Below are 14,061 nucleotides of genomic sequence, written 5' to 3' on the forward strand. Positions count from 1 at the left end.
ACTGTCAGGCATACACTGTCCTGTCTTCCCAGGCCACAGAGAGGTAAAGTATTTCTTATTTCCCATTAGAAAATGAGGAGACATGTATTGCGTTTCTCTAATATAAACAACAGAAATCTGACAAATTAGCTTAATCAAAAAGGAGTAAACTGGACCACAGTGGAGAGTCCGCTGAACCCGAGGAAGAGTTTCAGAAATTGAGCCAGGTCCAAGGACCTCAGGATTAGCAATGAGAACACCAACGTGTTGGCTGCATCTCCTCCTCCAACGGACCTTTCCTTTCTGGTAAGGAACTGGACTCTAGGCAGTTTTAGGCCTTCACCTTTCCAGTCTAGCAACAGAAAATTAAAGTGTCCCTGCCAAATCTATTTAGAACATTTTCTGGCAAAGGACTCTGGCTCAATTAGGTCACATACTTGCCCCTAGAACTATCATTAAGCCCCAGGGATGTTGACTTAGTTCCTGGGGTCAGTACAGCAGAAATGTTACAAGAAAAAGAGGGAGAAAAAAGGTGGGCAGAGACAAGAGCCACCATAAGACCTAGAACAAGGAATTGTAAGGATTAAATGAAATGACGGCTACGAAATATTTCAGATGATTTCTTTCTAGTAGTAAGCATGAATAAATGGTAGCTATTATTAACTCACCTGACCGTGATGAGTTTAGCAGTTAATCCCTCCTCCTGGATGCACCATACTTTAATCTTAGCCAAGTTCTGAAAACTGAAACAGACAAACTGACATCCATTCAACTTAGAAGGCTATTTATTGAAATAATACAATGATGTTACAAGGATCCATTTCATGTTGCTTAGGAAGCTGGGTATTCCTAAGTGCATGTGCCTGATTGCTGGAACTAGAAAATCCTCTGTTCAATCAACCACACATACCACGGACACTCTGGGCTCCTTCTCTGTCAATGCTGATGTGCTGAGATTCAGAGACTGGTTGGATCTAGGCCAAGTTCCACACAAATGCCAGCAGTTTTCTTTGAGTCTTCTGGACCTAAGTCTTTACAAACTTCCAAAGAAGTAGGATAGCACTCAACTAAGTTACAATTTATGTCATTCTTGCAAATAGTCCACTAGGGGAATCCCCAAATACTCAGCAGCAAATTATTCTTGATAAGCATGATAGCCACAGGGGGGGGGGGGCAGGAGTCTGTATAGAATTACCCATTGTCAAACAATGTATCAGACAACACAGGGTCTTGGCACTGTGTGTGTGTGTGTGTGTTAAGCATGGAACACCACAAACCAGGTATTTTTTGCATGGTTAAAGTCTTGGAAGAGCAGATTCCCATCTTGTTCCATTTGTGATGGACTACTGGGCTAGACATTACACCTTTCAGCCCCCATGCACATTCTTCCTGCAAAGAATTATGAAGACTATTTGGGAGCTACCTCCTGTTGTCCAGGATGAGACAAGGATAATGGATCCTGCTACTTGGCATGCAAAGAAGGCAATAGGAAACGTTTACCATCAACATCACCCATATCATTCCTCTCCAGGATTCATCAGGGTGGGGAAATTTACTTGGGAAAGGCTGTTGTGTCAAAGGGGTCAAGGTCCACAGTTGCTTCCAAATTTATCTCCAGATAAATTTATCTGGAGATAAATTTGGCACCTTTAGGATAATCCATGGGAGGCATGAGAGAACACTGGGATTGGGTTGGGCTACTGATGCTGATCTCATGCCTTACTGATGGAAGAGCAGCATAGAACTAAAGAAGTTGAATTTTTCATAATGAACTATTTCCTTGGCACACAAAATGGGTCATCACATCGGTTCTCAAAACTGATTTAAAGACAAGATTTTATGACAATGGGTAATTATATTTATACTTCTCCACAGTAAAATTAACTTGGGGAAATTTTTTCCTCTTTAGTTTTGTGCTGTTTTCCCATTGGTTTAATAATAGGAAGCTTGGGGCAGCGTTTTCTCATGGGAGTGTGATTAAAAAAACAAAACAAAACAAAACACAGTAAGAGGACTTAACTGGTCTATGAAACTGACATATGATAGTGTAAAGTATAAATATTACACTTGGGAAAAGGAAAAAAAGTCACCAGCAGTTGAACTATTCACAGTTTTTGTTAACATTTTGGTATGTAAGCTTCCAACAAGCTGTTCTGAATATGTCTGTGACAAATCTGCCTCTGTATTTTGCTGCCTCTTATGCTTTTATGAATTCCTAGAGTATCCGAGTGCTCATTAGTTTGTGCATCTGATTTATTTTAAAATTTACATAAAGCCCTCTGAATTCCCAAATACCTTCTCAGTGGCTAGACCATAGGGCCAAAGATCCAGGAGACCTGCTTTCTCCACCCAGCTTTGCCATTATAAGCTGTATCACACTGTGCAAACCACTTCACATCTTTGGCTTTTGGTTTCTTCATCTGTACAATGAAGTGGTTGGACCAGCTGATCTCATTCTGCGAATATTGGATTCCAGGAGGTGGAATTGGTTTCCATGGCGAATTTAATGTAAGAGCTGCAGTTGAATGCAGTTGTCAAGCAATTTAAAAGTAAGTTTTGGTCATTACTGCAGGAGCTTTATTAAAAAAGGTTGTAAACACAGAGTTACAAGTCAAACTGTTCAAAGTTGATGATCTCCTGCATACATATATTCAAAAGCTTTATAAAGTCCAATACATAGGCATATCCTTTCCAATTGGTTATATATGATGTTTGTAGTTGTTTTTACAAAAGTCTATAATCAGATTTGAGAATGTAGTTTCTATTTATTTAAAAAAAAAATTTTTTTTCACTAGCACAGAGCTCTCTTCTCTCTCTCTCTCTCTCTCTCTCTCACACACACACACACACACACAGAGCCCTCACATTCTCAAGCTTCCTCTCCAGTAAGAATTCTCAGATACTAAATAAGAACAATATTTTAGCTAAAATTTTCTGCACATTCCTTAATATCAGGGCTTCTACAGTTTATTTCGTGCATGGATTCTCTGGTGTTTAGTTAGTGCTGAACTCCTACTGAAGTTTTTCCCACATTCCTTACACGCATAGGGTTTTTCTCCGGTATGAATTCTCTGATGATCGTGAAGATTGGTTTTCTTCCGAAAGGCTCGCCCACATTCATGACACTCGTAGGGTTTTTCTCCAGTATGCGTTCTCTCGTGCTGAATGAGGGATGAACTCTGACTGAAGGCTTTCCCACAGTCAATACATTCATAGGGTTTCTCTCCAGTGTGGGTTCTCTCATGCTGAGTAAGTGACGAGCGCCGACTGAAGGCTTCTCCACATTCGTTACATTCATAGGGTTTTTCTCCAGTGTGAATTCTGTGATGCTCTATGAAGCTTGTACTCCTTTTGAAAGCTTTTCCACATACATTACACTGATAGGGTTTCTCTCCAGGATGAGAAACAGGTTGTTGACTAAAGTTCTGCTCACATTCATAGGGGTTCTGTCTGGAATGGATCCTCTGATGATCAGTAAAGTCAGTAATGAGGCTGAAGTCTTCCCCACAGTCATTACAATGATAGGATTTCACTTCAGCGACGGTGCTTTCATCTTGAGTAAGAGATGAGTTGTGCTTGAAATCTATGCTATAGTTATTGCTTTGGTAAGGTTTGCCTCTCTTATGAATCCTCATATGTTTATAAAGGGATGGACTCTGACCGAAAGCCCTCCCACATATGCTACATTCAAAAGGTTTCTCTCCCGTATGAGTCCTTTCATGCTGGACGAGGGAAGAACATCGACTAAAGGCTTTCCCACATTCCTTACACTGGAAGGGTTTCTCTCCACTATGTGTGACCTCATGCTGAGTGAGGGACGTGCCATGCCTAAAAGATCTCCCACATAAATTGCATCGATAGGGTTTCTCTCCAGTGTGAATTCTCTGGTGTTGAACAAGGGAAGAGCTGCGCTGGAAGGCTTTCCCACAGAGACTGCACTGGTAAGGCTTCTCTCCCGTGTGAGCATTCTCATGCTGACCAAGGGATGAGCTATGCCTGAAGGCCTTCCCACACACATTACATTCAAAGGGCTTCTCCCCAGTGTGAATTCTCTGATGCTCAGTAAGTTGTGTCTTCCAGAGGAAGGTTTTCCCACAGTCAGTACATTCATGGTGTTTCTTTCCAGGATAAATACCCTGATCTGTACCATTGGGGAAAGCTCCCTCTCCTTTATGAGTTTTCTCATGTTTAGTAAGCGATGATCTATGAATAAAGGCTTTTCTACATTTGTCACATTTATAAGGTTTCTTTTTCGCAAGGATGTTATTCTGATTAATTATATCTGAAGTATGTCCCAAATTGCTTCCAAATGTACCACATTCATTAGGCCTTGAAGGAATGTTCAGTTGTGTAACTAGGACTGTGTTCAATCTAGAGTTTTCACCAAATTTATTTTGCTGGAAGTTTTCTTCTGGCGTGATTATTTTCTTCTGGTTGGATGCATCTGGCCCCAAGTACCTTTTCCAGTTTTCCTGGTGCCTCTCAAACTGGCTACCAACATCCCAAGTGCTTTGGAAAGTGGCATGTGAAAGGCCATCTGTGCTACGGGATCCTGTAGAGATGCTCTCTTGCAGATGTGATGATTTGGCTTCAGGCCTCGTCTTCCAGTCTGAAAAAAAAATCCAAAGTACAAAAGTCCCCTATTCCCTCCTGCTGAAACAGACTACTACAGCAGGAATGGGGAAATGAAAGAAATATAAACTATACATGATTCTGTTTTGCAATTAGTCCTATAGTTTGGAGAGAAGACCCACAATGAAGGAAAGGAAGAGATTGGAGAAGTGACAGCGCAGACCACCGAGCCAGAGGGTATGGTAAGTCTAGAATGAGGAAGCCCCTCTAGGAGGACTGGTTAGGAAGTAAGGGAATAAGTGAGCATGAGAATGTTTAGCACAGACACAAATGGAATAAAACCATGGTCTGTCTTGCAAGATCCTGTATGTTTTTCATGCTTCCTGCCCATTTTACAAATCATCCCCAAATCTGTCTTCCTAATACAGCCAATTCACAATTTCTTTAAAGTCTCCCCTGAGGCTCCAAATCTTCAAATCCTAGAGAGAAAATCCACAGCAATTGATGTAATGGAAATCATCCTTTGACATACTTGGAGACCAACTGCTATACTTTAAAAGCTGAGATAAAGTCCTATTTTAGGAGGCAAATCATCATTGCCTTTATAATTAGGGCTAAGGTTTTAGCCTATTGGAGTTCTGGTTCTACACTATTCACCTCTCCTGAGCAAAAAGGATTTTACTTAGTCTAATAAATTGATCTCTAAACCGCTGTTTCAGGGTGCCCGGTGGCTCAGTTATTAAGTATCTGCCTTTGGCTCAGGTCATGATCCCAGGGTCCTGGGATCAAGTCCCACATCGGGCTCCTTGCTCAGTGGGGAGTCTGCTTTTTCCTCTACCTCTGCCCCTTCCCCTGCTTATGCTCGCTGGTGCTGTCAAATAAATAAATAAAATCTCAAAAAAAACCCAAAACCAAACCCCTATTTAACCTCAAAATACTAATACCAGGCAATTAGTTTCTAGGTTTCTTTTCTTTTCTTTTTTTTTTTTTTTTAAGATTTTATTTATTTATTTGACAGAGAGAGACACATCAAGAGAGGGAACTACAATTAGAGGGACTGGGAGAGGGAGAAGCCGACTTCCTATCGATCAGGGAGCTTGATGTGGGGCTCGATCCCAGGACCCTGGGATCATGATCTGAGCCGAGGGAGCTGCCTAATGACTGAGACACCCAGGAGCCTCTAAAAACGGTAACTTTTAAAAACTAAGGAGATGGAGGGCTCTGAGGTGATGGACATGTTCTATGTTGAAATGAATTTGGGTTAGATGGGTGAGTACATTTGTCAAAATCAACTGGCTGGTCCTTAGAAGAGCTGCATATCTTACTGTATGCATGTCTTTCTTGGAAAAAGCCCCATAAATATTGAACTCTGGTTAATGATACACAGGAATATAGGAGTGAAATGTACTTGTGTTGGCAACTTAGTTGGAAATGCATCAAAAAGTATGACAGATTTCAAAAAAAGATTGATAGAAGGGATAGATGAATATGTGATAAAGCAAACGTAATAATATTTTAACAACTGTAACATCTTGGTGGTAGGTATATGGTGTTCACTGTATAGTTTTTTCAACTTCCTATACATTTGAAAATATTCATAAAGTGTCAGGAGAAAAAAAGCAACAATCAAGGGGCCCTAAGCCTCAAAATTCCTTATCCTGGAACAAGACTCAATTCTAATTTTCTAAATGACAGAAAATGCTTTGTATTTCTTCTAGAATACTTCTCAGAGGGATATTCAAGAAATGCTGACATGAATGAATGAGAAAGTTCTCTCCCCAATCACATGAAAAAACAATCAAGTAATTCCTGACTGCTTTTTATGTGCTCTGTAATACCGAATACATAGATAATACAATAGACTCTTTCTCCAAGAGCCTGAAGTCTTAGAAATAAGAATCAATTTTTTGATAAAAAAGGAAAACCATCAGATGGTATATTTTTAAAATCTGAGCTTGGGCAGTAAAGATGATATAAATGGTATTTGTGCTCAGGGAAGGAAGAAATAAATACATAAATACATAGTGAGTTCATGGATCGAACAGACACCTTGAACTTAAGGAATAGAAAGCTCTGGATAGGTAGAGAGTATCACCTGACTAGGGAAACTGTACATTACTTACAGAAAACATTAAAAAGTTGAACCCAAGTGGAACTTGTTTTAGTGGGAACAGAAAGAGAATCCTGGAAGATATGATAGGGGCCCTGTAAGTCGAGGGGGAGTTTTATTTCCTATAACGGGGTATAGGGAGTAACAGCAAGGTTTTGTCAGAGGTAAGTGGTTTATGAAGATAGAGCATTAAAATCCAATATGGTCCACCAAGTGATGAGTAGATAAAGAAAAGGTGGTTTGTCCATACAATGGAGTATTACTCAGCAATACAAAGTATGAAGGTACTAATACATGCTACAACATGAATGAACCCTGAAAATATTATGCTAAGTGAAAGAAGCCAGTCACAAAAGGCTACATATTATATTACTCCATTTACATAAAATATCCAGAAATGGTAATCCATTGATAAAGATTAATGGGTGCAGGAGTTGAGGGGAATGGAGAGTGGCTGCTAATGGGTATGGGGCTTCTTTTGGGGTGTTGAAATTTTCTGTAGTTAGATAATGGTGATGGTTGCACAACTCAGTAAATATCTTAAGCACCACGAAACTGTACACTTTAAAAAGGTGAATTTTATGGCATTTAAATTATATCTCAAAAAAGCTATGATTTTAAAAATCCAATGTTGCTTATTAAAGAAAAGACTGATCAATTTCAACTGGGAATTGTAGAATCTCCAAGTGGGGCCTAGTTTGAGAGGAAGCTAACCTGAACTGCAAGAAGTCTAAACTGACTGGGCTGTTTGTACTGAGGGATTAGAGATTCAGTGGTTTCTAATGGGCAAAGGGAGAAACGAGTAATGTAGCAAAATATGCTGGCTGGCGATGAAAGATGATTAATTTAGATTTTAGGTATTTAATTGCATGGGACTTCCACAAGGATGGGTCCTACGAGAAGGGAAAAAAATGACCAGGGTACAAGTAAGGATTATTTCTAGGTCCAAAGTATAGAATAAAGCTCTGTAACTACCACCCTTGTTTGGGGGTAATACAGAAAGAAAAGGGGAGGAAGAGCATCTCCCTCTCGCTTAGGGAGAAAACCAAGCAAAGTCAAAGACCTAAAGCTACAAAGTACTTAGTAAGCCCGGAGATCAGGAAAGGATGATACTCCAGGAACCGTGGAGAGGCAATGAAGCACACTGGCATGAGAACAGGATGGAAGGAAGGTGGTACTCTTCTCCAGAGAGGTGGTGCAGGAGTGTGCTGAGGAAAAGAAGTCTGAAGGCAAGTTATGAAAAGATGGGAGAATCAAAGCCATGGGTACTGCCTACAAGTCTGGGGCGACCGACTGTAAAAGCAGAAAGACAAAACAAGAGGACATGAGAGTTCAATTAATGTCTCAATGAATAAGAAAATGGATTGCTAATCATGATGGGAGACGGAAGACACCAGAGGAGAAAATCCAGCAATCGGGTCACAGTATATGAATGGTATTCTGTGTAGGACAAAGGGGTACATTTTCCTCTGAGACCTGCCAGCAGCAGGAACACCCTACTGGAGAAGGGAGATGGCTCCGTCTCCTCTGCAGGTCTAGGAGTTCCCAAGGCGCCAATATGAAGGTGCTCTGCACTCTGCCCTGCCCCAGCTGTGCCACTGTGCGCCCGGATTCCTGCATGCCTCATTCCCCCTCATTTACCTGGACAGAAAGGTCTCTGGATTTCTCCCTCTGATATCCACGGCTCTTCTCCTTGTTCCAATTTGAAGATCACCTCTGGCTTGGAAACTTGATACCCTGCTCATGGGTAAATACACAAGATTTGGTTGTTTGTGCAAGTGGACAAAGACCCCTCCTACAAGTCAGTACTAGTCCTTGATCTTCAGGAACTCTGAAGGGAAAAAAAAGGTGCAACTTGAGGAGTCATGCAACCAAATGACCTACTTCCGGTTCTGCAAAAGAAAGAACTTTACCTAAAGAGCAGGCTCAGGGAACTATAAAGCTGAGTCCGAAAGAGAAGAAGAAGCTCTAATTGTGAGGCAACCCTGCTCATGGCCACCTGATCTACGAGCCCCACAATCTTAGCACCTCAGAAAGAAAAAACCTGCCAGTAGGCAAGATACTGACTCAGTCCTTACCAAGAGAAACCAGGTGGCTATAGTTCTCCAGCATCACATCCCTGTACAAGCGTCTCTGAGCAGGGTCCACGTGGTGCCATTCTTCCTGGGTGAAGTCCACAGCCACATCTTTGAATGTCACTGATTCCTGTAGGATCACATTCCTGTTCAACTAGGGATCCACACTACAGATGTTCCCATGGCAACACTGGGAACATACTTCAGGGCTATCAGAAACAGTGATCACACATTTGACATCCTGAGGGGGCAATGTTGGGTTAAATACACTAGCTGCTCACATAATTTTGTAAAGAATCCAGTACGGCAGGCAGGAATGTCATGAGGGGCAACATGTTCTGCAAGCCCATACCCCTTCTTAGCTATTATGTTTTCTTGGAAAGCCAAGCCTTGTCACACAATCATCAATTCCTCACTGCCCACGCACTTTTGTTACCAAATCCAGATATAAGGGGGGGGGGTAAAAATTATGGCCCTCCTTCACCCCTTTCACCGTGCTCCCTAGAAATCAGCACTGTGAACAGTTTGGTTCATACATGCAAGAGTCCCTACTCCATGTTTCATTCACACATACAGAGAGTCTTGTTTTGTGAAATACCTTACATATGGCTCTACAACTTGCTTTTTGCATTTAACTATGTATCTTGGAGATCCTCCCATAGGAGTACAAATAATTCCACCATATCCCTTTGAATTGCCTCATAGTACTCCACAGACAACAGTACCATAACATATTCATCGCCTAAAACCAAGAGCACCCCACTGTCCTACGGAGGAGATCCAGACATGCCCACCAGCCAGGCTGCCCTTGCTGATCCCTGAATACATCCAGCTTGTTCCTACCCTGGGGCTTTTATACTTGTCACCCTCTTCCCTAGGATCTCTACATGGTGGAAAACTAGTTTCTAACTAGAAACTCAGTTCTCATCTTGAGCACACCCCTCAGGAAAGTTGCCCTAGCACCTCCCTCCAATTTACTCCCCATCGCACTATACCATGTTAATATTCCTCCAAACACAGGCACTTCTCACTGGCCAAATCTCTGCCACTTGAACTGAGGAACCAAACACATGCAGGTAAAAAGGACACCTGTACTTTCAACAATAATCTGAGATTAACTTGTTAACCTCTCTGCCCCCCATCCCAGCCACCATGGGCTCCACAAGAAGAGGGACTTTATCTATCTTAATCATTTATATGCCCAGCACAGAGTGGATGTTTAAGTAATGCTTGGTGAGGGGGCTGCGCTGAGCCTAGCTGGTTCAGTCGGTTTAGTGTCTGACTTCAGCTCATGTCATGATCCTGGGGTCCTGGTATCCAGCTTGATGTCAGGCTCCCTGATCAGCGGGGAGTCTGCTTCTCCCTCTCTAACCCACTCATGCTCTATCACTCTCTCTCTCTCTCTCTCTTAAATAATAAAATCCTTAAAAAAAAAAATGGTTGGTGAGTGAATAAACCAGTCCCTGTTAGTGGACAATTAGTCAGTATTTTGCTCCTACAAACATTACCACAGTAACTCCTTTTTGTAGATATAGCTAGTTAGAATTGGAATTGCTAGGTCAAGGTCTTTTCCCAATTCTTACCCCCTGCAATCACTTCTTCCTTACTACTCAATGAACCTAGGCTGGCTAAGAACCCCATGCCTCTCCATCAGTTCCAGTACTTAAGGACTGAGTTTTGTCTTGTCTTACCAGGCCTTGTTAAGGCTATGAGATACCTGTCAACATGCCCTACCTGAAATATTTCCTTTGGTCCTGGTTGGATTTCGATCTCAAAATGTATACAGTAAAATATGGTAAAGATAATTAGTGTGAAAAGGCACTGAGAGCAGAGCTGGGTTAACTGGAGCAGTAAGGGAAGGTTACATGGAAGTTTCCGCCTTATTTTGTGTCCCTCTCTCTCTGTGGGCCCCGCTATAGCTCCTCTGGAGCTACTTCAGTTTCCTGCGGGGTATCATTCTCTCCCCACCTTCCCACTTGTCTTTCCTGTGCTAATTCCATTTCATACTTCAGGTCTTGGTTAACAGATCCTCAGTGAAGTCTTCGGATCCCCCACTGGAGGGTCAATCCCTGTATTATGTGTTTTGGGTTTGTTTTTTTTGTTTGTTTTTTGTTTTGGTATTATGTGTTTTAAGCCATTTTGTACACCTATGACTATTTGAATAAACCTAATAATCTACATAATACTTGTTTTCCTAGTTAGATGTTGAGCATTTTATGAGGGCAGAGACTGTACCTTTTTTTCTTTAACTTGAAAACACAGTGTCCAGCAAGTATCTGATTCACACTGAACTTTGGTTTCCTGACAGAGATGTGAATTCTAGAGAAGACAGGAGAGAGCCCTCCTCCTGTTGAGAGAGGATCATGACCACATCCACACCCAACACTGGCTCCTCCATACCGTATTCTTGCTCAACACTGTGGCTGTTTTCCTGCAGGAACAAGGAAGTGCTGGAATGTGAGAGATTTTTCCGACAGAAATCAGGGATCTGGACTGTGCCAGGGAAGATGGCAGGAGACATTCACTAGGTGCCTGGCTTTACCAGATCCACTGTGGCAGAAGGAAATATGCAACTGAAAAACACTGCAGTCCTTGAGTAGGTTCCAGTCTATTTTAAGATGCTTTATTCATTACAGCACAGTATGAGACAACTCGTAGTAAAGCGAGGTGCCACAGGCCTGCGGAGGACAGAAAATAAGGCTGGCTATGCGCTAGGCCTGAAGAAGTAAGTACCATTTGAATCGGAGAAGAAAGTGGGAATCCAATCTGGGGACTACCAAGCTTGAAAAGAGAGGCTGGGCTTGGGATGGGCATGGCCAGCAGGGTAAAAGGGGTTGGATCGAGGCAGGCATTTTAAGTCAGGTTGTAAGAAATAACACTTTCTCCTCATTGCCTACTCTGTCCTGTAAACATACAGCCCCTTTGGTTGTCAGCCAACCTGGATTCCTTTGCCTAACTGGTCCCTCCAATCAACTTATTATTTTTAAATGTTTATTTATTTAAATAATCTCTATACCCAACGTAGGGCTTGAACTCACAACTCTGAGATCAAGAGTCACATGTTCCTCCAACAGAGCCAGCCAGGCATCTCTATTATTTTTAATTAATTATCTCTGCACCTATGTGGGGCTCGAACTCATAACTCTGAGATCGAGTCCTATTCTCTTCTCAGTGAGCCAGCAGAGGTGCCCCCAGTTTCCCTGTATTTAATACATGGGCTCCTGATTTTCTTCTGCTTCCCCAAACACACTGTACTCATGGCAGGGAATGCTAACCAGTAAACAAATGTCTAGTTCAACAAATGTCATTTCTTGCTTCAACAGGGCAACTACTGGCTTCTGTTCTACTCTTGGTCCCACAACTCTCTTTCCTACCCGCTCTGGGAGTCAGTCTTCTAAAATGCAAACCTTTGATCATGTTACAAACCAGGCCACCATCACCTCTGACCTGGACTACTGCTACAACCTCCTAACTTCTCTCCTTCTCCACTTATGCCCTGCTCTGAGGTCTGTCTTCCATATATCAAACAGAGTGATCGCGTTAAAATCTGTCAGATCAATTCACTCCTTTGCTTAAAAACTGCCAACAGGATCTCAGTTCACTCCAAGTAAAAGCCAAAGTCCTCACAGTGGCCTACACATCCCCCTGCCACTCTGTCCCCTACTACGTTTCTGACTTCATCTTGAACCTCACCCCTGACCCACTGCTCTTCCTCCTTCAGATTCCTGGAACACACCAAGCATGTTTCTGCTCTGGAGCCTTTGTTTTGACCATTCCCTTGACTTGGAAGCTTCTTCCTGCAGATTTGCATGTGGCTCCCTATTCATTTGCTCCAGCAATTTGTTCCAATGTCACCTCATCACAGCAAACGTCCCTGACCACCCTGCATAAAACAGCAACCCACCCTGCATTGTCGCTCTGGTTTCCTTTCCTTTTCATAGTCCTTCCCACCTAACATATATTTTCATTTGCTTATAGTATGCATTGCAGAGCACAATGTAAACTCTGGGAGAGCCTGACTATCACCTATTTTCTTCATGTCTGACTCTTCAGTGCCTAGAACAGACCTGGTGCATAGTAGGTGTTCCAGAAATATTTAATAAATGCTTTTCTTTTTTTTTTTTTTAAGATTTTCTATTTATTTATTTTTGCATGTATGCACGACAGAGAGAGCGTGTGCGCGAAAGCAAGCACAAGAAGGGGCAAGCACGAGGGGCAGAGGGAGATGCAAACCTTACTCTAAGCAGGGAGCCCAATTCAGGACTCAATCCCAGGACCCTGGGATCATGACCTGATCTGAATACAGATGCTTAACCGACTAAACCACCCAAACACCCAAAAAATGTTTCTCTTTGATTAAAAATTAGATTCCTTCATGTGACCTTCAGAGTCCTTCATAACCTGGTCCACACCTTACTTCCACAGCCTTACCTCTGGCTTTTCCTAACTGTGGACACCATAATTCAGCCTGCAGAAGAGTTACAACTTGAAACTAAACACTCTCTTTTGCCTCTGTAAAAATGCTTGGCCTACCCTCTTCTGCCTAGGTAACATTAATTCTCTCAGCAAGACTCTGTAAAGTTTTCTCTTCTGGGGTTCCTCTCCTACCCCCATGTCTGGGCCAAGTGCCTCACACCTTCCATAACCCTCCTCCCTGGGCCCCCTTTAGCACGCTCATAAGACATTACGTTATATTGTCTGTTACCTATTATTCATTGCGCTTCCAAAGGGTCAAGACCTTGTCTTAGGCACCTTTGAATCCCCAGAGGTCAGAATCAGTTTGGTACATAAAAGACAATCAAGAGCTTGCAATATTAAACAGGTAAAATGTACTGAGACCTCTGGTGTGAGCGAGCCACTCCGAGAGCTCAACTCGACAGCATTCACCCTCCTTCCAGATATGAATGGACCTCATTATCAACCCCTCTAAAAATTAAGAAGGTTATCACAAAGTATCAAGTATTTTGCCTTTGTCATGTTAACATAAAAGGTCCAAAGAAGGGGCGCCTGGGTGGCTCAGTGGGTTAAGCCGCTGCCTTCGGCTCAGGTCATGATCTTAGGGTCCTGGGATCGAGTCCCGCATCGGGCTCTCTGCTCGGCAGGGAGCCTGCTTCCCTCTCTCTCTCTCTCTGCCTGCCTCTCCATCTACTTGTGATTTCTCTCTGTCAAATAAATAAATAAAATCTTTTAAAAAAAAAAAAAAAAAGGTCCAAAGAACTAGAAACAGCATATACAACATTGAGAAGACTCGATTTCCTGGGCCCATAAAAAGTGGCCCACTGATAACGTGCAATCCCTTGGGTGAATCACGGACCTCCTGGTCCA

General features: G+C 42.4%; 1 protein-coding gene across 10 annotated transcripts in view; it reads right to left on the reverse strand.

The window, feature by feature from the left end:
• Positions 1-2,533: 2,533 nt before the first annotated feature.
• The window catches only part of ZFP90 (ZFP90 zinc finger protein), a 97,671-nt gene continuing 86,143 nt past the window's right edge, over positions 2,534-14,061 (reverse strand). For 8 of the 10 annotated variants that reach the window (XM_059151620.1, XM_059151622.1, XM_059151613.1 and 5 more), the window contains 3 exons: positions 8,740-8,866; positions 8,303-8,398; positions 2,534-4,588 (listed from right to left, as the gene is read on the reverse strand). In XM_059151620.1, coding sequence (XP_059007603.1) covers positions 2,940-4,588; positions 8,303-8,398; positions 8,740-8,773 — 1,779 coding nt within the window. In that variant the 5' untranslated portion in view covers positions 8,774-8,866 and the 3' untranslated portion in view covers positions 2,534-2,939. The other 2 variants (XM_059151621.1, XM_059151623.1) reach the window with 2 other exon arrangements.

This window comes from Mustela lutreola, chromosome 16, assembly GCF_030435805.1.
Source record: "Mustela lutreola isolate mMusLut2 chromosome 16, mMusLut2.pri, whole genome shotgun sequence".
In the NCBI taxonomy this organism is placed as follows: Eukaryota; Metazoa; Chordata; class Mammalia; order Carnivora; family Mustelidae; genus Mustela; species Mustela lutreola.